The sequence below is a fragment of the Hydra vulgaris genome, chromosome 02 (assembly GCF_038396675.1).
Source record: "Hydra vulgaris chromosome 02, alternate assembly HydraT2T_AEP".
NCBI lineage: Eukaryota > Metazoa > Cnidaria > Hydrozoa > Anthoathecata > Hydridae > Hydra > Hydra vulgaris.
Genome location: NC_088921.1, coordinates 41,654,503 through 41,680,000, shown reverse-complemented (window position 1 = coordinate 41,680,000; position 25,498 = coordinate 41,654,503). Strand labels below are relative to the sequence as shown.

The 25,498-nt window shown below is 29.1% G+C and overlaps 2 protein-coding genes across 4 annotated transcripts in view; both read left to right on the top strand.

Annotated features, from left to right (window-relative positions):
* The window catches only part of LOC100203771 (26S proteasome non-ATPase regulatory subunit 5), a 16,307-nt gene extending 1,602 nt beyond the window's left edge, over positions 1-14,705 (top strand). The window contains exons 2-3 of the mRNA XM_065790961.1: positions 13,845-14,330; positions 14,469-14,705. Of these exons, the coding sequence (XP_065647033.1) occupies positions 13,845-14,330; positions 14,469-14,677 (695 nt within the window). The 3' untranslated portion in view covers positions 14,678-14,705. The remainder of the gene's footprint in view (positions 1-13,844; positions 14,331-14,468) is intronic.
* A 2,429-nt stretch (positions 14,706-17,134) lies between these two features.
* On the top strand, positions 17,135-23,725 carry LOC136076952 (zinc finger MYM-type protein 1-like). 3 transcript variants are annotated; one of them, XM_065790959.1, is made up of 4 exons: positions 17,151-17,437; positions 18,456-18,665; positions 18,740-21,067; positions 21,146-23,725. In XM_065790959.1, exons 3-4 carry the CDS (start codon positions 20,540-20,542, stop codon positions 22,613-22,615), a joined length of 1,998 nt encoding a protein of 665 aa, XP_065647031.1. In that variant the 5' UTR covers positions 17,151-17,437; positions 18,456-18,665; positions 18,740-20,539; the 3' UTR covers positions 22,616-23,725. The 3 variants fall into 3 exon arrangements, with proteins under 3 accessions (XP_065647030.1, XP_065647031.1, XP_065647032.1); XM_065790958.1 differs by having other exon boundaries at positions 17,135-18,665; XM_065790960.1 differs by lacking the exon at positions 21,146-23,725 and having other exon boundaries at positions 18,740-19,944.
* Positions 23,726-25,498: the final 1,773 nt, after the last annotated feature.

The following is a 25,498-nucleotide window of genomic DNA, read 5'->3' as shown; positions in this document are numbered from 1 at the left end:
CACTATTCTTTTTTTTTCACTATTTTTTTTCTTTTTGTGAAAAAGCTGTATGAAATAAAGTAACGAGAAACTATTGAAAGTATATATCTGCTATCTTATATATATTAGTGATATAACTTTTTTATAGCTTCATGTTCCTGTATGTCAGTTTGATTAATAATTACTCAAAGCCAAAGAAATAAATAGTTATTTCAATATCTTTTGAAAAAAATTCACCCCCAAATCAAAATATCAAATTGCATGTTACCATTTAACATTGTTCAACTTAACTTGTAAATTGTTTAATTATTATAACATATCTTGTTACTTACTATTACAGTTACAAGGGCATAGCATATGCTTCATATTGTCTATATTTATGATTAAATATGTCATTACATCATTGTCTATTACTTAAAACAATTCTAGACTGAAGTTTGTCTTTTTTTCTGCAGACTGAATACAATTCCTTCATTACTTTTCAATGCACTTTATATGCACTAGTTGCTTTTTAATATCTTCAGTGCTGATGGTTCCTTTTCCCAGTTTTTCTCCAATACCAATAACTCCTTTTTGTAAGGTTTCAGTATTTGTGACAAGTTACTGTAGTCTACCTTGTTGTAAAATTGATCAGCAAGCCAATACTTTGCCCAAAATAAATCTGTAGATTTTCTGTAGTGTTGGCCTTGTTTTAGGTATGAGAACAAAAGCAAGATTGGCAAGGACGACTTTTGAATTCCAACATTTTTTTGAATGTTATCAAGTGGAAAATGTCCTTTTTCTTCATAAAATTTGAACGCAACTGTCAGATGATACAAGAATTTGATGTCATCTCTCCAGCCTTCAATCATTTCTGTTCTATTCACAAATTTTGCTTGCAATTTCTCATAACAATTCATTATTTGAGATACAAAAGGGTATTCAATGTTTAGAGACTTGGTGCTTCCTCCAATTTCCTCATCCATCACCACACACAGAATCCTATCAAGCATGTGATGCTAGCAATGTTTGTTGAACACCTTCGCTGAAAACATTTGCTTAAGTTTTACAAAAACATTTTTTTTACCTGTGTTAACACTGGTTGTGTCAACCACTATCATCTTCACAGCATTTCATAAATTATATTGCTCAAGCACTGTCAAAATTTTATCAGTAATAGCTTCTGCCTTTCTATCATTCAAGCACAGTGCTGATTTCATTCTTTCATTTTTCAATACTTTAAATTTGTTTTTATTTTAGCGCTTTTCCATCAAAATGTAGAAGCCTCAAACATAGAACATCAAAATGTTCAATATTTAAGTTTTTTATTATCTTTTTCTTCAATTTAGAAGCTTCCATAAATACTGACTTTTAAACTCTGGCTTGGCTGGGTGTTAAAATGTTAATATCATCGAGTACCAACTGCTTGCAAATTTTGGCAGCTTTTCTTGTTGATGTAAATAAGTTCACAACAACTTTACTCTTGTTATATTTGTTTTTTGGAGGGCAAATATATTCATCTTATAAATCAGACTTATCCGACTCCTTATCACAATCATTAGATGAGAGATTGTGTGATACTGATGTAGATGGTCAGAGAAATTTTCTTCTCTTTGAAGGATGAAATGTTTTCTATCCTGATTCTTTACAGGTGGCATAAAGAACTTTTTCTTGACTTTCTACTTGTAGATAATAGAGTTGTTTATCTTCAGATGACATACTCAGTTAGCTTTTTTGATATCAAGCAGTTCGCCTAATAACTCATATTTTCCTTGTTAAACACATTCATCATAAGTTTTGATACACAAAAAAGTTTTGCTTGTATTGCTTGTTTTAATAAATAAGGAAAATTTAATTTATTCTTCCATAAACTTTGAACTTCTCTGGAAATGTTTGCTATTTTTTCTTTTTGTCTTTTGATTTCAGCTCTAAGAAACTGGTATCGCTCAACTACTCTGAGTGAAAATTCTTGTGACACAAAGACCCTTCTTTCAGCACCTGCTGAAATTATATCAGACTTGTGGCCCAAATTTTCTTGTTTTGGTGAATATCTAATTGACAAGGTTAAGAAAGTGATAAAGAGACAGACCTTTTAATTGGGATTGTCAAATTAATTAGGTGGATATTATTTGGTGATTATTAACTACTGTTACTGGACTTATGCACCTGCTATGCTGAATTATGTAAAAATATGTGCCTTGTGCAATTTACATAAATTACATATAACATTGAAAGCAATCAGTATATATTTATTTACTATTGATTTTTACCTTTAGAACTTGTAATAATAAGTCTATATTTATTTTTTCTCTTCGTCTTTGTGAATATCTTTACTCAATATATACACATTTACAAATACCCCTTAAGGTATAATAAGTATTATAAATATTATATACAATATAATATATGATGCACCCACAATGTTCTTTCTGATGCAACACACTAATAGTTTATATATAATACAATTATTTACACTAATTACAACACCCCTTTATCTCTAGATCACAAAGTCTGCATACTTATCCGGAAATTTCTGCACTCTTGTCAATCTTCTGAGATTCAAGTTGTCTGCTATGGATTCTTCTGATTCTCTAGTACATAAATCAGCTGCAATAGGAGCAGGACGGATGTCTGATATGTGTCTCAGAAATCCATTGATTTCAACATTTTTTTCTCCTTTGGGTTTGTCTGTTTCAACATTTAAAGGGTTCGATTGACTCCGAAGTGATGAAGATTATGAAACGACTTCACATCAGGTGGTACGACATTTGCTGTCATTGCAGAATGGTTTGAATACAGCCAGTTCTGCGGTACCCTCATAAAAGTGTCAGCTTTTTTTTCTGCTAACTTTACTAGAAAAAGTTTTGTTTGTATACTGCACTCTTTCACAAGGTCTTCAATTAACGACAACCAGTAACAGGCAAGTGGTTATCCAACACTGTGTACTCAAACAGGTTTGTCACTGATAATTAAGGAGTTTAACCAGCCGACAACAATAGCCAAATCACATTTTATGGTAATACATTCAAATTCCCATTTTGTTTTTAGATTATGTCCTTTTATAACAACTTCTAACTCTGTGAGATTAATGTGAGCTTTATTGTCTCGTTTCCTCAGCCATGAACAGTCTTCTACTATTTCCTCAGCCACTTTCAAAACTATGCCAACAGCTAAATTGCTTGCATTGCACCACACTGTTGCTTCATTTCAATTTCTTTGCTGCAGTTTTAACTGATATGTCCATCCTTGCCGCAAATGTAATCCTTTCAGTCAGGTATCCACTCTTTGCTTACGTGAGATGATAATGCCTTGTTAATTCTGATAAATACACGTCAACAAACTCATTCTCTTAAAGATGGCAATTAATGAACTCTTTGTACGCTGTTAGCAGAGAAGGCAGTAGTCAGTGCATTTTTAACTTTATTGTAGTCTTCTTTTCATCACTGAGGCCTTGAGGCCAAACTTTATCACGATGCTCTTGTGTTCTTGGCCAAAATAGCTTGTAATATTAAGTCTATATATATATATATTTTTTCTCTGTTATTGTGAATATTTTTACTCAGTAAGCGTTATATTTCAATATAATGTATGACGCACCCACAACGTTCCTTCTGACACAACACAATAATAGTTTAATATATAATACAATTATTTAGACTAATTACAGAAGTAATATAACTTTATAGACAATGTTGCACAAGAAAGGTTTTAGCACTGTGTCTACAATGCTAAAACCTTTCTTGTGCTGCAAGAAAGGTTTTAGCATTGTCTATACAGTTGTATTAGTTCTAAAAATAAAAATAAAAAGTAAATAAATATATACTGATTGCTTTCAATGTTATATGTAATTTATGTAAATTGCACAATGCACATTATTTATAATTTTACATATTTCAGTATAGCAGGTGCGTAAGTCTAGTAACAGTTGTTAATTATCACCAAATAATTTCTGCTTAATTAACTTGTCAGTCCTAATTAAAAAGTTAACTTTGTTTCTATATCATATTATTAAAGTAATGCTCTGCATGTAGTGCCATCAATACTAATATTATGAATAAAGTATATTTATATTTATGATCTAGTTTAAATAATTTGTTACATATTTTAACATCATGAAAATTTTGAAATGTTTAAAAATAACCATAAAATCTCTAGAAACCATAGCAAATAAAAATAAAGTTCAAAAAAAGTCCAAAATTGTGAGTCCTAGGCCGTGGCTTAATCGACCTAAATCCATCCCTGACATAATATATGAAAAGCAACAATTTTTGGCAGATTTAGTTTAAAAAATTAAACTACATATAAAAGTTTAAAAATTTTTAGACTTGAATTGACTAACAGACTGTGAATTCCAAGAAAAAAACTTTTCCTTCTTGCAATATAAATTAGTTTTCAAAATTTCCTCAACCAATTCATTGTCACCGAATGTGAATTCAATTGCTTTTTTCAAAAAAGTTATAGTTTCAATAATTTCATTCACTTTCACAGTTAAGTAAGGACCATTTAAAAACTTTCATCTGATTAGAGTCACATGTCCATTCATCTATATACTCTATCTACTCATCTACATACTCTAGGCAGACACTGTAAAAAATATCTACTTTTTTCAGAAATTGATTTTTCAAAGGATGCTTACTTTTATTAGTAACTTGCAAATTTGTCTTACCATGAAAGGTAGAGAATCCTAACAATTTTTTATATTCTACACCAGCCTCCTAGCAGAACACTGGCCTCCTAGCAGAAATTTTCTAAACTAGAAACTCAAATAGTCATATCTCAAAATGGTAAAAAAAAAATGATTAAATTTGAGGAATAATTATCTCCACATCAATTGACAAAAAAACCTCATTTAATCAAATGCAGTGTTTATTGCATTTGATAAAATGTGGGCATTGCAACCTATGATGATTTCACAGTTTAGCTTAAAAATTAGCTTTTTGTAAATATTGTTATTACCATTTTGTTTTAAACCAAAAAATTTGTAAGCAGAAATAACCAGTACTTTTAAAGAAATTTTGTTAGCACCAATGGTTTTAAAAATAACTTCTGATAAAATATCTGATGTTTTTGCATTTATACAGTCCATTTTTATCAGCTGAATTTGCAGTTCCTCTTTAACATCAAATGAATTAAAATTGGATGCATTTTAAGGTCCTTGATTTGATGCATCAGAAAAAATTGACACTTATGATGCTTTTAATAAATGTGCATATGTGATACTTTTAATGCATGTTCTGAGTTAGTTTTGCAAAATTTTTTGAATACATTTATTTTTTATATATAAATTTTTTGTTTACAATTATTGTTTCACATTTTGTACCTGCACAATCGGCACTTCTAAAACTATGGTTGTGTTTGATTGTGTGGAATGCAATTGTTCCTTCTTGAATGGCTAATGTTTTTTCATTTTGACCAAAGCTCTGACTCTTCATCAACTTTGTGATTTTGTTTGATGATATGGAAGCATCCAAAGCCATTTTGTGTTTGATAGACTTACAATGATTTTCAATTGCAGACTGTCCATGACTACTAACATCAAGTTGGTTTTGACAAATAGTTTTTTTTTTTGAGGAGCTCATCTTTGAACTGCGTTATGAAAAAAACTTTTTCTTAAAGTTATCATTAAACGTGTTTAATTTTCTCTCCTTATTATTCATTTTATGAGTTTGATGTACCTTGAAATACTTATAAAATAAACCTTTAATTACTTTTTTATGAACACTATTAGAAATAAATTGTGAAGCATTATTGTAATAATAAGGGAGAAAAGGCATTACAAAGCAAACAAAATTTGCATAAACTGTGTGTATTTTTATTGTAGAAATTGAAAAATATTTCAGAATGCTATTTTATCTTCTCTAATAAGAATTTAAAAATATCTATCCATATATTTTGAGATGCTTTTGGTGAGATGATTCTGGTGCTTAAAATAGTGATGTCACCTTGATTTTTCTTTTGCCACAACTTAAAATATAGGTATCAACAATCACTTTCAAAGCAAATTACATTACTTCATTTTTTAGCTTTTCTAAATACGACTTTTTATGTAAAACTTATTTAAATGCATACAATCAGTTAGCATAACATTTTGCTAAACTTATGACAAAATTCAAAAATGATCACAAAATACAAAATCTTATCTAGATCTAAAATCTGTCAGGTAAATGTCCTTTTTAAACTGGCCTGTGCAGTTATTTGTTTTATTGTGTCACCAATTCCATCACAAGCACTTTTTTTTGTAATTCACCACCCCAAAGCCGAGAAGGTCACTACAGATGAGGATGCTACTTGTGGTTATAACCCTCTCTCAACTCTATAACTCCAAAACAGGAACCTTGACAAACAAGGCCGCTGCATGGAGAAACAAGTTGAGCGCGGTACTACCAGGGGCATTGTAGGAATTGAACTTGGAACCTCTTGCTTATGAAGCGAGCGCTCTACCACTACACCACTACCGCATTACCATTACCGCACTTACCATAGCTTGTAGCAAAAAAAACAACCATTCAGCATCAATATCGAAGTCTTTTTTGTAATGGCAAATTAAGTTGGTTAAATGAATAATAAAGTTTTTGAACTTTTTGTATTGTGCTTCACATCAAAAAAGTATTTACTATCAAAAAAGTATTTATTTTAATGTAATTGTTAACAAGCTGTTTATTTTTTATACAAAGTATATATCCAAATCAGTGTCATTAGGAAGGAGGTAAAATGACTTAGATATCAGTACACCATTTGATTTATAGTATATTAAAACAGGATAAAGTGTACATTTTGGATTATTCCAGTGGTAACTTTGCACCCCATCCTTAACAATAAATTAAAAATTCTCTGCAGTTTCTCTCAACAAAAAAAAAGTCATTAAACCTTATATACTCATTGTAATTTAATAACACTTTACAGTCTTTAAAGTACTTGGCTTGACTTTCAGATATATAAATGGGATGTTAAGTTATCAATTTTAATGCATTTAAGTTTGATAATGTCTTTAATACTGATTTTTTGATTTATCTGTATAGTTTTATCTATATGTTTCCATCAGTTAATTCTTGTTTTTTTATCACTATTGTCAAACTTTAATGGTAAAAAATCTTTTAAAGCAGTAATACCAGGGCATAACAAACATCAGTGTAACATGCACTCTGCATTATTGCAAACAATAATTCCATCAAGTTTCTATAGTCCCATTCAATTTTAAGAGCATCTGCTAACCACTTAACATTCTGATTATAGATATAGACACAAACACTGTGAGTGTAGGACAAGTTTATGGTTATACACAATCTTGGGTGAAGCCTGCAAAACTAAAAAAGTCCAATATTTAAATTAGAGTGTTATTGGATTTAAATATGTTTTCTGTACCATTTACAAATATTTTTTTTTGCTAAGCATCATTCATGTGTATTTATCACTTTGATAAAAACTATAAACATGACATTCTTTTTTTAATGATGGTTATTCATGTGTTTTAGCATTTCTAGCCTCTCGTATAAGATAAGTTAATGCATTTAATAAATTCAGCAGACTTTGGGAATGACCACGATTTTAGATTTAATATTAATGTCTGTATTTTTTTGGAGTATGATGTCACATTTTTCTAGATTATCTTTTAATTCATTTATTTGTGAGTATAGATCGTCAATTTTTTTATTGTTTACAATTTGAAGAAGTTAGTGGTGTACAAGATGATTTCAATGTAGTCATAGGATTAAATTTGATCAAATTTGATCAAATAACAAAACAAAATAACTAAAGCTTATAAGCTTTAGCTATTTTGTTTTGTTATTTGATCAAATATTTTTTGGCACATGGTAATCTTTGATGGTTTGACATCTGATTTAAGCTTTATAGTGGACACACCTATATGTTCAAGACTTTCATTAGAAGACACGCTGTTATGCTTTTTTTTTGTTATTATGTTCTTAATATTTTTAAGAATTTGAAGACTACAAATATTAGTGAATGATAGATTTAGAGAACTTGGTGATGACGATGGTTTGCTGTGTTTTATAGTTTTTGGTATTTTAGTCATTATTGGATTGTATAATAATTGTAGTATAAATAACAATATAAATTTATCTATTAGAATAATATTTAATGAATATTATAGAACAGTTATTTATTGTATTATAGCAAACAGACAATCTATTGAAAATATACTATAATTAACTGACAGTGGTCAGTTAATTATAGTATATTTCAGTGGTATTGCACTTACTAGTAGGCATGTGTGAGAGGGATTACCATTAATAGTTATAAAACAGAAACACCACCATTCGCAACAAATGGAGCCCATATTGTCACACCTAAAACACCCTAAACCATATTCATTTCCTTTGCCATGTTTAACAGCAATAACTGATATTTTAGATTCTATATCCTACTGCAGTAACTTTAAGTATTCCAATCAGGCTTGTTTACCTCGATAATTAAAACTCCTAAAATTACTTGTTTTTATTCCATGCTTTATATAAGGTTACTTTCTATATATATATATGTTTGTGTGCCACAAAATTTGAAATCAATTTTTGAAAGCTTTTTTCTCAACCAATTTTGCTCAAATTTTGCACACTTAATCATTTTCGATGACAATACAAGGAAATGGAAAAATTTGACCAAAAAAAGTTAATTAAGTTAACAAAAATTTAATTTGTATTTCCTCATAAGAACACTGAATTAATAAAAAAAAAATTTAAAAACGTAACAGTAATTTTTCCTTCTACAAAAGATAACAAAAAAAGAATTTCTAGGCCCAATAGAATTCTGCTTGCATAAAGCATGGATTTGAAAAAAGAATTTTTTTTTGATTTACTAGTTAGTTTTGCACAGACAATATCTCTTGATAATATGATATCCTGGTTTTAAAATATTGTAAGTTTCCAAAACTTTCTTTAAGAACCATTTATCCCCACAACTTTTAATAATTAATTTCATTTTATTTAAAATTTCCTTTTCCATGAATTCACTGCTATTGAAGTATCACAGTAATTGAATTTTACAAATATTTTCACTATTAATTATGCTTAGTTTTATTTTTAAAATTTTGCATGAAAACTGTTTCAAAAAATGTACATCTTCTGTCATACTTTATTAACTTAAATTTATCAATAAAGAATTTGCTCCAATATATATATATATATATATATATATATATATATATATATATATATATATATATATATATATATATATATATATACACATACATATATATATATATATATATATATATATATATATATATACACATACATATATATATATATACACATACATATAGATATATATATACATATATATATATATATAGATCTATAGTTTGTTGGCTTTGGGAAGAGCGGAAGGAAAAAAGTGATTCTTACGCCAACATATACGTCACTTTTAATTACTTTTAACTTTCGTCCAACATTTCCGTGTTGGACGAAAGTAAAAACCATTAATTTAATTACAAATTAATCGTTTTTTAAAAAAACCACAAAAACGCAAATTTAATTGACCAGAATGTTTTTAAAAACATTCTGAATGTTTTTAAAACATTTTGAATGTTTTTAAAAATATAAACAATGTTTTTATTTTTATTTTTTTTAATAAAATGTTTTTATTTTTATTTTTTTTAATAAAATGTTTTTATTTTTATTTTTTTTACTGTAAATCATGCGCAGAGTGTTGCTACATCGACTATCTTATAGCCTGACTCGCAAGGGAGTGTTGCTACATCGACTATCTTATAGCCTTACTCGCAAGGGAGTGCTGCTACATCGACTGACAAATAGCCTGACTCGCAAGGGAGTGCTGCTACATCGACTGACAAACAGCCTGACCCGCAAGGGAGTGCTGCTACATCGACTGAGGGTTTGGTTGGGGCAGGCAGTCTATCATTATTAAAAAAAAAAAATTCCGGTCTTGCATTTTAATTTTTACTTTTTGTCAACAAAATATGGAAAAAACTTTCGGACAACATCTAAGGGTTCTATATATATATATATATATATATATATATATATATATATATATATATATATATATATATATATATATATATATATATATATATATATATATATATATATATACATATATATATATATACTACCCTCCATAATTATTTGAATGGTCGTACTTTTTGATATATGATATCAAAGTTTTACTTATTATTGGGAGAGAAACTGTAAGCAAAGTCTACCTGAATTATATGTTATCTTCCTATTTATTAGGTTTACAAAAAAATTAGTATAAAGTCTCATTAGATTAGTCTATAATTTACTTGCCTTTTAATCACCCTTAGCGACAATGACTGCCATACATATTCTTGGCATTCTACTTAATGACTTATCCAATTTGTCAAAGTCAACTTTATGCTACTAACTAATAAGTTTTTTCCACATCTTATGCATCATTAAGAATTACTTTTAATTCCTCCAATAAAAATCTGATACGAGAGAGTTTTTGTGATTGGAGAGGCTTAATCATTCTATTTAATATTTTTTCATTCTCGAACTTAGTCAAATAATTTGTAAAATATTAAAAAAATATGTTTAAGATTTAAGTTATTTTCTTCTGAAAAAATAATTTACCATTAACCTATCTTTCCGAAGATGTAGCATGATATTTTAAGTGTACAAGTAAACTACTTTTGTCATTACTTCCTCTAGTTTTAAGAAGTCACCTGTGACATTCCAACCAAAATAGCTCCACACCTTAACACTATATCCACCATGTTTTACAATCGATAATACACACTGTTTTATTATACTTTCAACAATTTTATTTTCTTGACAATCTTATATGGAAGCCAAAGATATAAAACTTCGACATGTGGGTCCACCTTTACAGTCATTGATGGTCTCTTTTTTATGTATTTTTGCCCACTTTAGCATTATTATAATTCTAATGAATTTTTATCAAAGCATTTTAATCAAAATACTTTTAAATTAACTAATAATGCAAAAAGAAACAAAAATAGTTGAATAAAAAATAGCATTTTTTTTAAAAATTAATGTCATTTGAATAATTATGAGCTATATATGCTCAAATTTATTATTTATATATTAATTAAATATAGTTTCATATATATTAAATATATGAAACTATATTTAATTAATATATAAATATATTAGTTAAATATATTTCCAAGAACAACAGTATTTTTAAATTACATAAAGTACTCCCTAAATGTGTTCTATATAACAAAATAATACTGGGTTTAAAAGTTTTTAATAAAAATAACCCATTTAAAATAACATTTAATGGGTTCCTAATGTTATTAAAAATATAAAGTTTATTAAGAATAGATCAACCTGGGTCTCAAATAAAGCAAAATTGCATAAAAATTTCAAAAATAATGTTGCTTTTTTAATTCTTTTGCATAAAAAATGCATTTTCAATTTCATTTTACAGGATAAAAGTTGAAAATTTGTTGAAGGAGTGGATGAAATTAAAAGATCAAAGATACAGAACAAAATTTGTTGAAGGAGTGGATGAAATTAAAAGATACAGAACAAATTTAGCTGAAGTAAAAAAAGGCATTTATTTGAAGAGCAAATTAATAATGTATTTTGGTTTGGAGAACATCTTCATGTTATGTTTGAAATATTTAAAAATAAAATGAGAAAAATAAAAGACAAGGAAGAAGTTATTGCTTTCTTAAAAGACCAGCTTGATGAAAGAAAAGAAAGACTTGAAGGTAGAGATAAAAGATACGAGTGTTCTGTATGAAGAATTAAATTTATCAGCAGAGTTATATAATAATGATTTAAATTATCTTAAGTTTAATAATATTAAGTTCTGCTAGTTACACCAGCAACGAATTAGACGAGAAAATAGATATTGACTAGTAATTTTGACATATTTGGGCAAGTTTTGGGTGCCGCCTAAATTCAAAAGTTGAGGACTTTTTTTTCATTATTTTATTTAGTTTTTATTAAGTATTGTTTTTTTCGTGGAAAAATGCCGTTTTTTTGCAATGTTTCTATAAATGTAACCTTATGACATGCATCGTCATGGGGACACCATGGCCCAATCTATTTTCTTAGAATAGCCCCTGAAATAAGTTTAAATTTCACTTACCTGGACCAGTTTGCCATTTAGGATTTTTTGTAAAAGGTTTATACTATTTAAAATTGTATCTTTTAATGAACAAATTTCAAAACCTGATTGACGAAGAAGCTGCTATGGCTTTATTTATTTGTCTTTTCTATACAGAGTGGTTTCCAAAATCAGAGCTTGGTTCCTTGGCACGAACACAGGTATACGGTCTTTTAATATTTTATTAATAAGTTAAAAAACTCATTGATTAAAAGGATTCAAAATGTTAATTATTATTATTTATTAGGATATGAAAGCTTACTGGCAAATGAAAATGATTAAAGAATGGAATCTACTTGGCTCTCTAGCTGTTTCAAGCTCTATTCTCAGACATACTTGGTGTTTGGATTCCACTTTGATTGTTTTTGCCCTAGCAGTCAAAGAATGTAGGGAACATGGTGTTGTGGCCAAAAAATGGTACAGTTTACAAAGATGTTCAAGCGACAGTTTTCCTGTGGAGCACCAGATAATAGACCAAGCTATATTGCATAGCCTCAACTTTAGTAAAGGCGAGTCTCTTAGTTTGACTCCAATAACAACAGGCAAGTCGTGACTAGTTTTTAACATGCTTAAGCATAGAAGAACATATAAATTCAATGGATGAAGACTCCACTAGAGTTTTGGAAATTCAACACCTCTGAGCAAGTTTTGCAACATCAGTTGGGAAGGAGGCATGAATTTCCTATTAAATGCTCTACCGCAATGCTCTGTGATAAGACCATAAGAACTTCTCGGGGCACCTAAAAAAATTTAGAGCAACAGTCAAGGTACTTGATGTTGTTAATCACTTCTTTGAGAGGGCAGTTAAGTTAGTTCAAGACATAATAAACAGATCATATTCTGAGGAGAAAATATATTCTGAGGAGAAAAGTCAGTTAAATTTGTAAAAAGAAAGGCAGGGCACATTCTTTTTACAAATATTTATAAGAAAACCAGAAAGGGCAGGAAAAAAAAAGATTACGAAAAAGTCGCTAGAATAAAGTCGAGGTTCTTTTGGTTTTTTGTTGATACAATTTTTTAAGTGAGAATAGACGCGATCATAAATTTACTGGAATTGCTGTACTTTAATTTAAAACAAACTTTACTATTGATTTAAAATTTTGTTTAACTTTTTATTTTTTTTATTTTAATAAAAATCGTGTGGTTTTGTCTATTGGTTACAGAAAATGTCTTCGTTCCCTGTCCAGGCCTTCTCTTTTACATATTTCCCATAATAACCCCTGAAGATTATAAGTGAGAAATCAATATACTGTATTAAAAGTAATTCGAAAATATAATGTATTTTTATGAGTTTTAAAAATATTTAAGAAAAGTTTTTTGTACTTACATGCTTTGCTAAATATTAAAGGGTTTTAGTATTTTTTTAAACAATTTCTATAAGTTAAAGTTTTTTGAGAATAGAGCCCATTTTTTCTCAATTAAATAATTCTTTAGAAACATAAGTATATAAAAAAATTTAAAAATTAATTTTAATACTTCCTTCAAACTATTTTTAAAATGGTACAAAACGCCCTAAAAATTGACCCTTTTACCCCCTGAAGGGATCCTTAAGATTTTCAGTACTAAAGTAGACTTTGGTACTAAATTATGGTTTGGGCAGATGATAACCTAGGGGTCTTTTTTTTCGGACATGACCTTTTATTGAAACACCCTAATCTATATAGCCCATTAAAACATTTAAATTTGTTATTGCAAAAAGCCATAGGTGGGGCTTCGATACATACATATACTGATGATTTTAGTGATCAACATGTATTTTTTATAGACAAAAAAATGTTATATATTTTTTTAATTTTTTTAAGGAATCATTAAACTTGTTGGAAATATTTGTGCTGAGTTTACAGTCGAAAATAAAAGTACGTATGAAAAGTTAGTTGGCATCATTTTTAAGCATTTTGAAAATTCTAATTCAAGTTTAAGATGTTTATGTGCAGAAACTTTATCGTTTATTTGGTCATGCTCAAACGGACGTAATTTACTTGTTAATTCATATCTTGATCGTTTGAAGTCAGTAATGAAACAATTCTTTTTGCTAATAAAACATGAAAACGAACATGTTCAGATAAGAGTACTTGCTGCTCTGACTAATATTTTTAATCAAGATTTAATGAATCCAGAAATCTCATTGGTCTGTCAAACGTTATATAAAAGCCTTGATCAAAAGGTTTTTTTATTTCTTTTTAATATTGTGAAGCAACCTTTCTTGGATATCAGATACAAAGTTTTAAATTTGATGCTTATTTTATTGAAATTCGATTGGTTTGAACAAGATGTTATTTTCTGTCCAGGTTTGCTTTTTTTATATTTTTCTTTATAAATTATTTTTTATGTAATTAGTCATCAAATAAGTGAGAACTCTTTAGTTTTAACTTCTTATAAAAGAAAACTTCAAAACAGTATTGTATTTCAGTGTGTATTGGTAATAGGTTTTATGGAGTACCTTTTGAATCGAAAAACAGACCGTGAAAATGAAGGAAAGCAATTAAAGTACAATTTTGTTAAGAAAATAATTTCTTCTTCAACTGCCACGAAAAACATTGGTACAGTATTTCATGAACGTTTATTAAGATATGATAAAGAAGGACCTTTTTTTAACGATGAAAATGTTATTGTTTCTTATGATTTTATCAGCTGATGAATTCAAATCCAAGATTATTTTAAAATGTTTTATGACATAGATTGAGACTATGTATCTAATCTGCATTTAAGAAATCCTCTTTTTGATATAAAAAACATTTTATTTGTAATTATGATAATGAATATATAGTAAAGTAATTCCAGAGCGGGGAAAATAGCACAAAAATTATATTAAAAAAAAATCTTTACTATAAATGCTTAACGTACTTATTTACTTCGTTGTCAGCGGCAGCAGCCGTATTCACTACTCTCCGTTACGGAGCTTTTGTCTGAAATTTTATTACAATATTTCTAAGTAAAGAAATAACGAAAACTTTATTTAAATTTGTTTAAATTAAATTAATGCTAAAATAAAACATTTTTCTAAAAAAAAACAATATTTAAACGGTTTTTTTTATTAATGCCGTAAAACGTGGTGACTGATAATTTCGCCTATTAGTTGCAAAAGTATCAGCCTTAAAATGTAATTGCAAAATAAACAACCGATTCTTTCTGTTATATAATTATATTCTGCGTATATTTTTGAAATCATAATGGTTGCAAAGTAATTCTACCTCGTGCAAATGTTTAAAAAATTAACCTGACTCAAACAACAAAAATAACGACTTTTTCGTGTTACCGGAAAATGCTCAAAATCTTATGATTTTAACGGGTGAAGCGGAAGTTATCGGACAAAATAAAGACGTCAATAACTTATTTATAAATAAAAAAACAAACTACTATTATAATTTTTTTAAATAAAGCATTTATCTTTTAATAAAAATATATTATTTTTTATATGAAAAAACACCACCATCTGCAATTGATCTCGATTTTGCTCTGACGCTTTTCATGTGCGACTGTAAAAAGTTTAAATTAATTTCTTGTAGTTTTAGTTTAATGCGATCAATCAAAACTTGCTCTGTTGAAGCTTGCAAATCTCCCTCGTAAACCTTCTGTGCCAAATGTCCCCAAAAATTTTCAATTGGTCGTGCTTGAGGCACATTTGGGGAATTGGATTCTTTATCAACGTAATAGACATATTGGTCCATCTAATTTAGAGAATCTTTAGAATAATGAGAACTTGCTAAATCTGGCCAAAATAAATAGTTAAAGTCTCCATGATACTTGTGAATAAATGGAAAAAGTTTTCTAAACATTCATTAGTATAGATTCATGAATCTATATTAATTTTATATTAATCTATATTAATTTAAGCGATCAATTGATCGCTACAGCCTTGGAAGTGTGAAACAATGGCTTGGACATACCACGGTCAGATAAAGCTATCCACATTAATAATTTTTTTGGAAATTTCTCTTTTCCTATAAAACGAACACTTTCTGGGCATGTCTTTTTGTTGTTTGTGTAGTATCCAGAATTTCCAGGCATGTTGTCCCCTGCAAAACAAAAGTATTTTTCGTCATCGATGACTAGAAGCGATTTTGTGTTATAGAGTTGGTTAACTAGTTTCCTGCTTCTTTTCTTTGCCTTTATTTGTTGCTCTATAGTGTATTTTGGAGTATTTTCACGTTTTCTACATTTAATATTCATTTTTTTTAACTGACGACCAATTGTCGATTGATTTACACCGAATTTAATACCTATTTTTCTCTAACTGACCCCTTTTCGATTGTTAATTCGGCTTTCTTTTCTTAAGAAATTTAACCTCATTTTAAATAACTGTGTTTTAAATAATAAAGTTTATATGTTATAGAACGTTTATGCCTACGCATAAAACCACAAAAACTAATTATTATGCTCAAATAATGAAATTAGGATTTGTCCGATAACTTCCGCATCACCCGTTAACTGTTTGGGATAAATTGCTTTACAAAAATCCATATTCAGATGTTCAAGTGGTACATTCCAGTCATAATACTTATGGAATATACCACTCGTCAGTTTTTTTCATCAGTTATATACTCTTCACTATATCAGATACAGTTTGCAAATGTAAAAAATGTTGATAAAATGTACTAAGTGTATCAGCAGTATACTCACTGTAAACCGCAGAGACCACCAGGTTTTATGTCATGGCACTCAAACCAAATCCTTACTATGTAATAGTATTATCCAGATTGATTCAAAAAAAATTATATCTGAAATCAAAATGCGTTGCTATCGTACAATTTTAGACATAACTATATTCGAAAATTATAATAAATTTTTTTTATTTTTTTGCCGAATCTAAAACTTAAAAAAATGAATAAAAAAATTTTTTTATCACTGAAAACCGCTGAAAAAATTTTAATAAAGGAGGTTTTATAATTTAATTCATGATATTTATTTTTTAATATAATGCATCCAAATTTATACATCTTCAATAATTATATAATAAAAACTTTTATAAAAAATAAATTTAGTTTTTAATTTTTATTTTAACTAATACTAATGCAGTTATTAGATAAAATTTTACCTAATTTACCCCCTATTTTAACTAAACTATCATATTACCTTGATGAGAAAATAGTTCAGTTCGGTAGTTAAATAGTTTCAAATTTCGGAAGTTTCAATCGCTTAATCTAATTGCTATTAGTATTTTTTTTTTTGAATAACTATGAATTCTACTTGTTGTTGTTGCTGGGAAAAGTATGGCGAGAGATCTAAATTATTAAAAAATATAAATAAAAACTTAGAGGAACAAATTCAGCAGTTTATCTTTCCAGGATATTCGATGAACAATGAATGCTATCCATCAGTTTTTTGTTCTGGGTGCAGAAGAAATCTTTATAGACTTAAAAAGGGAAATTCGCCTCGTGGTGAATGGAGAGCAAAAGTAGCCGAGATATATTTAATGATTTTTAAGTCCTAATTTTTATTATTCTTACTTTCTTTTTAATAAAAGTTCCTTTATTTAGGTTGAGTGGAAAAAGTTTCTTTTTTAAGGTTGAAAAGTTCCTTTTGAGGTTTTGAGTCCCGATTGAGTAGAAAACTCTTTTTAGGAGTTCTTCCAGTGCCAGTGTCACTCATCAAGATGAGACAATCAATTTACCTAAATCTGAATCAAGCTTATATTCTTTTTTTGTTATGCATATCTTGCACCTGATTATCCTCATAACTGTAAACTCACTAGTACAATGGCTAATATTATTCCATAATAAAATAACATTAGCCACTGAGATTAAAAGTGGAAAAAGTTTCTTTTTTTATTTAGGTTGAGTGGAAAAAGTTTCTTTTTTTATTTAGGTTGAGTGGAAAAAGTTTCTTTTTTTATTTAGGTTGAGTGGAAAAAGTTTCTTTTTTTATTTAGGTTGAGTGGAAAAAGTTTCTTTTTTTATTTAGGTTGAGTGGAAAAAGTTTCTTTTTTTATTTAGGTTGAGTGGAAAAAGTTTCTTTTTTTATTTAGGTTGAGTGGAAAAAGTTTCTTTTTTTATTTAGGTTGAGTGGAAAAAGTTTCTTTTTTTATTTAGGTTGAGTGGAAAAAGTTTCTTTTTTTATTTAGGTTGAGTGGAAAAAGTTTCTTTTTTTATTTAGGTTGAGTGGAAAAAGTTTCTTTTTTTATTTAGGTTGAGTGGAAAAAGTTTCTTTTTTTATTTAGGTTGAGTGGAAAAAGTTTCTTTTTTTATTTAGGTTGAGTGGAAAAAGTTTCTTTTTTTATTTAGGTTGAGTGGAAAAAGTTTCTTTTTTTAATTAGGTTGAGTGGAAAAAGTTTCTTTTTTTATTTAGGTTGAGTGGAAAAAGTTTCTTTTTTTATTTAGGTTGAGTGGAAAAAGTTTCTTTTTTTATTTAGGTTGAGTGGAAAAAGTTTCTTTTTTTATTTAGGTTGAGTGGAAAAAGTTTCTTTTTTTATTTAGGTTGAGTGGAAAACTCTTTTGAGGAGTTCTTCCAGTGCCAATGTCACTCTTCAAGATGAGACAATCAATTTACCTAAATCTGAATCAAGCTTATGTTCTTTTTGTTATACATATCTTGCACCTGGTTATCCTTATAACTGTAAACCCACCAGTGCAGTGACTAATATTATTTCATTAGCATTCCTACTAGGTTCTCTTCAAGCTGAGCAGGTAAAAAAAGGCTTTTGGTGATATTACATAAATATTAACTAAAAAAGTTATATTTTAGTACAAATTATATTTAGGTTGCTTCTGGAATCATAAAAAGTAAAATGGCTTCAGAAAATTTGGTTGATGAATCTACTTTTTGTTTATCTACAGGAAGAAATCTTCTTAAAGTCATAATTGGCACACCAGAAAAAAAAGCAAAAACAAGTTCTATCCAACAGCTTTCCCTTGAAATAATTAAGCAGTTACAAGTTGTGCTAGAGCTGTCAAATAGAAAAACAAAAGAGATGGTTGCTACTCTTCGCAAAGGTTTAGGAAATAAACTATCCATAGAGCCCAATATTTTTGGTTGTCTTTCTGAATTAGAAGATTATATTTCTAATTACTACTATGTACAGAAGTGTGCATTTGTTGACGGTATAGGCCATGTAAATTCAAGAGTATATGTTCAAAATCATAGACGTAGAGTATGGGGTGCAACGGGGGCAGGCTGCCCCCCTTGAGTCAACTTTGCCCCCCTTGAAATTTCGTTTGCCCGCCTTGAAATTTTATCCATTCTTAAAATAAATATTATTTCAATTTATTATTTTTAAACAGAGAAAGAAATCAAGTTTTTTCCGAAATAAGCGAAGAAATTAACAATCCATTGCTATAAACGTACCCCCTTTTTTTAAATAAAAACTTGGAAAACTTATTGATCGAGGAAATCTTTTTTTTCAGCTAAAAAATGCGTTTTTTCGATAAACTTCAAATGGTCTTTTGATCTTAAATTAAAATTTTTTCGCAGGTATACATGCTTTAAACACGCTCCACCTAGTGTATTAAATTAATTTTTGTAACGACGTTTTTGTTTTTAAATGGATTTTATATAAGTTAAAAAGAAAGTACAAATTAAAAAATCTTTAAAGAAAGCCAGTCAGACAAGGTACCTTGGTGAACTTGACTTAACGGTAATGAAGCTTATTTTATGCAAATTTCAAAGTACCAGTGAATTCGCTTGACAATAACTTAAAGAAGTTATAAAGACTTCAAACACTTCCGTCACTGAAGTTTCGAATTTTAGTCTTTCTTATTTAAATTTTAAAAGAAAATTTAAATCGAATTTTTACTAAGTTAACATTTTCATACAAAGTATTATAAAAAAACTTTAAGAATAGCGGACAACAGCTGTTAAAAAAGTAACTTTTACTTTAAATAAAATTTTAATTAACAGTTCTTTACTTTTACTTGTGTAAATATTATGTGTGATTTTACAAATACAGCACTTTTTACATGAGTACAATTATTGCTATTGTTTTTTGCTTTCGCAATTCAATTATTGCTATAATTTTTTATTTACATTATTATTTGTGTCAATTACAAATTATTGTAGATTACTTATAAAAAATGATTAATTATTTCCATTAATTAAGAAATAATTAATTAAAGTTAAAAAACTAGAAATCTTTTGTGTGTGAAGAACTTACAGCATGGATAAGTTTATCATTCGAACTAAGAAGAATGATTCTAATAATGCCAATGTGCCTATTTCATCTGCCTTACAAGTATCATCGTTTTCCGACAATAAGTTAAAGTTACAAGCAAACAGTTCAGATTTTGTTGGTGATAATAGTGAGGACCAACAAAAAAGGTACCAGCCAACCTCCTTAATAACTTATAATAGATTTTAAATAACAACTTAAAATAAGAGATTTTTTCTTTACAGAATTCCCTACTCCTCTTTATCCAAATCAAATTCAACACAAGGTGCAAACGGAAAAAGGTTGGAAAAAAATATTCGTCGATATCTTTTTAGCTGGGAAGACGAATTCAAGTGGATTAACTATGACGCTGTTAAAGAAAAAGCCTTTTGTTCCTCGTGTGTCAAAGCTACTAATATGAAGCTTCCGCTGCCTACTGAATCAAGAGAAAAAAAATCCGCTCTGGGATTTGTTATAAATGGATTTAATAATTGGAAGAAAGCTCATGAGAAGTTTCGCCGTCATGAAGCTAGCCATTTTCACCGAGCTGCTAACGAAATGATTTTGACAAGCACGTCAGATTCTACAGTTTCCAGTAAACATTCCACTCAACATCTACAAGATATGAAGGACGCAAGAAAAGCACTTGATCATATTTTTTCTAGTTTGATTTTTCTCGGCTGTCAAGGTTTGGCCATCCGAGGCAAGACAAAGGAGTCTTCAAATCTATTCCAGCTCTTAGAACTGAGGTCTATGGATGTACCAGTCTTGAAAAAATGGATGAATCGACCAGAGAAGTACAAGTGGATATCACCAGATGTCACAAATGAAATTGTGTTGGATATTTCGTTAGTTATCCAACGTGAATTATCAAACACGATAAAAAAGAGGGATTTTTTTGGATTCATGATGGATGAATCGTCCGATATTACGGGAAAAGAGCAGGTATTATTAACCAAATCAATAATTAAATGAACCTTATTTTTTTTTTTTAATAATTTTTAAAAGCTTTAAATTTTATAGGTATCGATATCCTTCCGTACTGTGGACGATGAGTTCCAAATTAATGAGGATTTTTGTGGATTTTATGAGACAGCCACAACTAAAAGCAAGGATTTGTTTTTGATTATAAAAGACGTCCTTCTTCGCTCCAACTTAAGGCTCGAGAACTGTCGGGGACAGTGCTACGATGGAGCTGCTGCCATGTCTTCTGAAATAGCTGGCTTGCAAAAACTTGTTCTTCAACAAGAAAGCAGAGCCCTTTATGTTCATTGCAGAGCTCACAACTTAAATTTGGTAATACAAGATGAAATAAAAAACATCCCTGATATAGAAAACATCATGTCACTCGTTCAAAAGTTTATCGCTTTTACCAGAGGCTCACCAAAGAGGCTCGCTTGGTTTTCAAGCCTAAAAGATCAAAATGAAAGCGAAGACGGACACCAAAATGGAACATCATTTAGACCTTTTTGCCCAACCAGATGGATAATGCGCAAGCCATCACTAATATATATTACCAGTAATTACAGATCACTTTTGGTTTGGCTGGAAGACCTTACCACCAACCCTGACTTTACCAAATGCCGAGTGGAAGCAATGGCTTTTTTGTCTTCTTTTCAGGTTTTTGACACCTTTTTTAAGTTGGAATTTCTTCGAATCATTTTTACCATCCTAGAAGATTCAAGCATTCAACTTCAGGGAAGCCAACTAAACTTTAGTAAGGCTGAATCCATCATTCAGACCCTGAAACAAATATTGAGATCTTTGCGTACTGAGTCACGTTTTAAAACACTTTTCGATGCGGCAACTGAATCTGCTAAAATAATGGATTTAGACGAACCAGCTCTGCCCAGGAAAAGGAAAGTCCCTGCAAAAATTGAAGTTGGTTTCAGGGATACTTATTACCAGCCAAATGACCCAAAAGAGATGTACAAGAACTTATACTTTATCAGTCTAGATGCAGTTTTAGTTAGCCTAACCGATAAATTTGAATCAACTGAAACCACTCGCCATTTAACAAGAGTCGAAGAGTTTGTTATTGGATCAAATAATACTGAATGCAGTATTAACTACATAAAAAACTTCTGCAAGGACGATTTTACAAATTATCAAAGACTACAGCTTCACCGGGACCTTTTCATTGACGAAGCTATGAGAAAAAAAGTCCAGTTAGTAGATTTTCAATCAGCTCTAGATTTTATCCGTGCTAAGGAACAAATTGGATTGAGAAGCATTGTCTCGGAAATTGTCCGTTTTATAAAGATTATTTTGGTCCAGCCAGTGTCAACTTGTACAGCAGAACGATCATTTAGTAGTCTGCGTAGACTAAAAACTTTTCTTCGATCGACCATGAGCCAAGAAAGGCTGAACGCTGTTTCTCTAATGAATACCCATAAAGAAATTACCCGGAGTATTAAAATGGATTTTTTGTTAGATAGGTTTATTGAAAAAAACGAAACGCGCCGTAGAATGTTTTATTTGGAAACCAAGTAAATTCTCTACATATATTTCTATATTTCTTGATGCTAGTTAACCAAAATTTTGATAGAAAAAGTTGTTATTTTTTATCTCTATATAAATAACAATTAAAACTGGACAGTTAACGTAAATTGCTCAAAAAAATTGAACCTTCAACTTTTTGCCCCCCTTGAAAACTTGAGTACTCTACGCCCATGTTCAAAATACATCAGATTTTGTGCTAGACTTGTTAAAATTACGTGGTTTAGACCCAACTTTAGCCTTTATAAGAATTTCATTGGATCGCGGTGGCTCATTTTTTAAAGTGATTATCAATATCTTTGATTGTCATAAGAATAATGATGATTCAGATGAGTTTTTGAATAGTGGTGTACAACGATCACAGTTTCTAGCTATTGTTGAAGATATTCCTGAATCTAATTATAATTTGAGGCAAATTATAATTAGAATTATAGAAAAGTTAAATTTGCAGTGTGTCAGTTTTATGTTGTTTTTGACCTAAAATGTGAAAATGCGTTATTTGGCTTATCTGAGCATTCTGGGAAAAGAGCTTGTTTATGGTGTGAGGGAATATCCAAATTAGATTCAGGGACAAAACGAACTCTAGGGAGTATTGATTATTGTTACAATAAGTATTTAGAAAATAAATCAGTTAAATCATCCATGAAAGACTTCATGAACGGCATTAATCTTCGAATTTTGTATATTGATCTAGATCCAGATTTAATTGAGGAACTAGTTCCTCCGCACGAACTTTATTTATTAATTGGCTTTCTTTCACTGCTAGGAAATTTTTTGTTGGATGTCTAGCCAGGATTTGATGATTGACTGAAGTCAAAAATATCATTCAGAGAGGCTATCAAGGTAGAGGCTGGGATGGAAACAATTCAAACAAAATATTAGAAAACTTAGATTCCTTTGAAATAAAAATGTTAGAGTTGTTTACATGTTTGATTCCAATTGTTCAGTGTTTAAAAGATTATCGTAACGTAAAAAATAGTTGTTTTTTTAGCAAGTTACAACCTGGCTTCAAATAGGCAATAACAAATTTTAAAGAATTCATTGTTTTCTGCACAAGAGGTTGCATTAAATTTAAATAAAAAAATTAATACAACATGAAAAGTTTACATTCTATTGTGTCATGTACAACCATATGTGGAATAACATAACCAAGGATTAGGAAACTTTGCTGAACAATGTGGGGGAAGTATTCATGCAAAGTTTAAACCAACATGGACTAGATTTAGGAGACAAAAAGGGCATCCAGATCATGCCCAGTAAACACAGATTGGTTCAGAAGTGGTCAATATTTAGTCGAAATCGGTCGAAAAATAGATAAAACGTTTAGCGATCTATTATTGACTAAAAATCGACGCTTGATTTGAAAGGTATATTTCAAACTTTTATATATATACGTTTACTAAACGTCGATCTAAAGTTTAGAATATCGACTTACATTAGTCAATATTGTAAACCTTTAATCAACCTTTATTAAACGTAAACATTTATAGATTTAAATCTACGCTTTAAATCTTTTAATTTGTACGTTCATTAAACGTCAATCAAACGTTTACAATATTGACTAATATAAGTTGTTATTCTAAACGTTTGATCGACGTTTAATAAACGTTTATTATATTATAATATAGTTATATAGACATTGGTCAGAAGACTCACATAACAGCTTAAGTCACGCGGTTAAAATAGGCATAATTAAAACCAAATTAAAAAAATTAATAAATAATTTCTTTTTATTGGCTAAATAATTAATTTAGATGCGTTTTCAAGATTCACTACCTTACAACAACTGAAAGCAAAACGACTGATTAATAAATAATAAACGAGTGTCGGGAGCGCCATTTTAATTCACGGAAGTTAAAAATCTCTTATCGCGACAATCTACCTTCCTAAATGCCAACAAATTAATGGACTCAGATGTTTTAGAAATTATTGATTGCAACGTTGGCACAGTTAAAAAATATGAGTTGCTGGTCTCTCGTTATGAAAGTCCCGCTGCAATAACTTTTTTCGTAAGCTTTATAAACAGTTTAAATTCATTTTGTAAGCGCTAGTATGATTGTGTAACAGTAGGTTTTCATCTTTGCACTAATCAAGAGGTTTAATAAATAAATTTTTTATTTTTTTTATTTTAGATGCATTTTAGCTTAATTTAGTTACAATTGCTAAATAAAATTGGTGGAACAGAGCTGGTAAAGCATATAATATGACACGACGTTACGAAATTTTTTATGTCAAAAATAAACATGGATGGTACAGGAAATTTTCGAAACTTCCATTCAGAAAATCCTCTTTATGTAAAGTTGTTCAGTGTAATTCCAATTTTGATTTATGAATGTACATTTAAAATGATAACTATTTTACCCTAGCTTTTTCGGTTACAAATCAAGTTACGAAATCAGACGATCAGGATAAGAATGTAGAAGAAGATGTTGCACAAACAGGTGCATGATAAACAAGTGGTAGACAGTGTTCTAGGAAGATTTTTGATAACGCATAAACCAATGATCCAAAATATTTGTTTTGAGTTTATTAGTTTTATAAGTAATCTTTGACTTAATCTTAATGTAAACTTTTATTTTCCGCTAATGAGATTAAATTTAAAAAATATTTGATAGAAATTTTTCAATATAATATTTCCACTGCCAAAAGCTTGATCATTTAATTTTTTTAAAGTATCGAAACATAAACAAGTTTAGTGCACAAACATTTTTTTCTCTAAATCCCCACTATGTGAAAAGGTTTTATATAAGTTTATAACTTTATAAATAGTTTTCTAAAATAAAAGTATAGTATACGTAGTATAGTATAAAAGTTTATAAACATATTATAATAGTTATAAAAAATATAAAAAATAAGACCAGACCTTTTATAAATATA

What these genes read in the sequence shown, in the direction of transcription:
- LOC136076952 (XM_065790958.1), top strand. Translation starts at nt 20,540, where the DNA reads ATGAAGCTTCCGCTGCCTACTGAATCAAGAGAAAAAAAATCCGCTCTG. An exon ending in ATATTACGGGAAAAGAGCAG is followed by an intron (nt 21,068 to 21,145) that starts GTATTATTAACC and finishes TAAATTTTATAG; the next exon opens with GTATCGATATCCTTCCGTAC.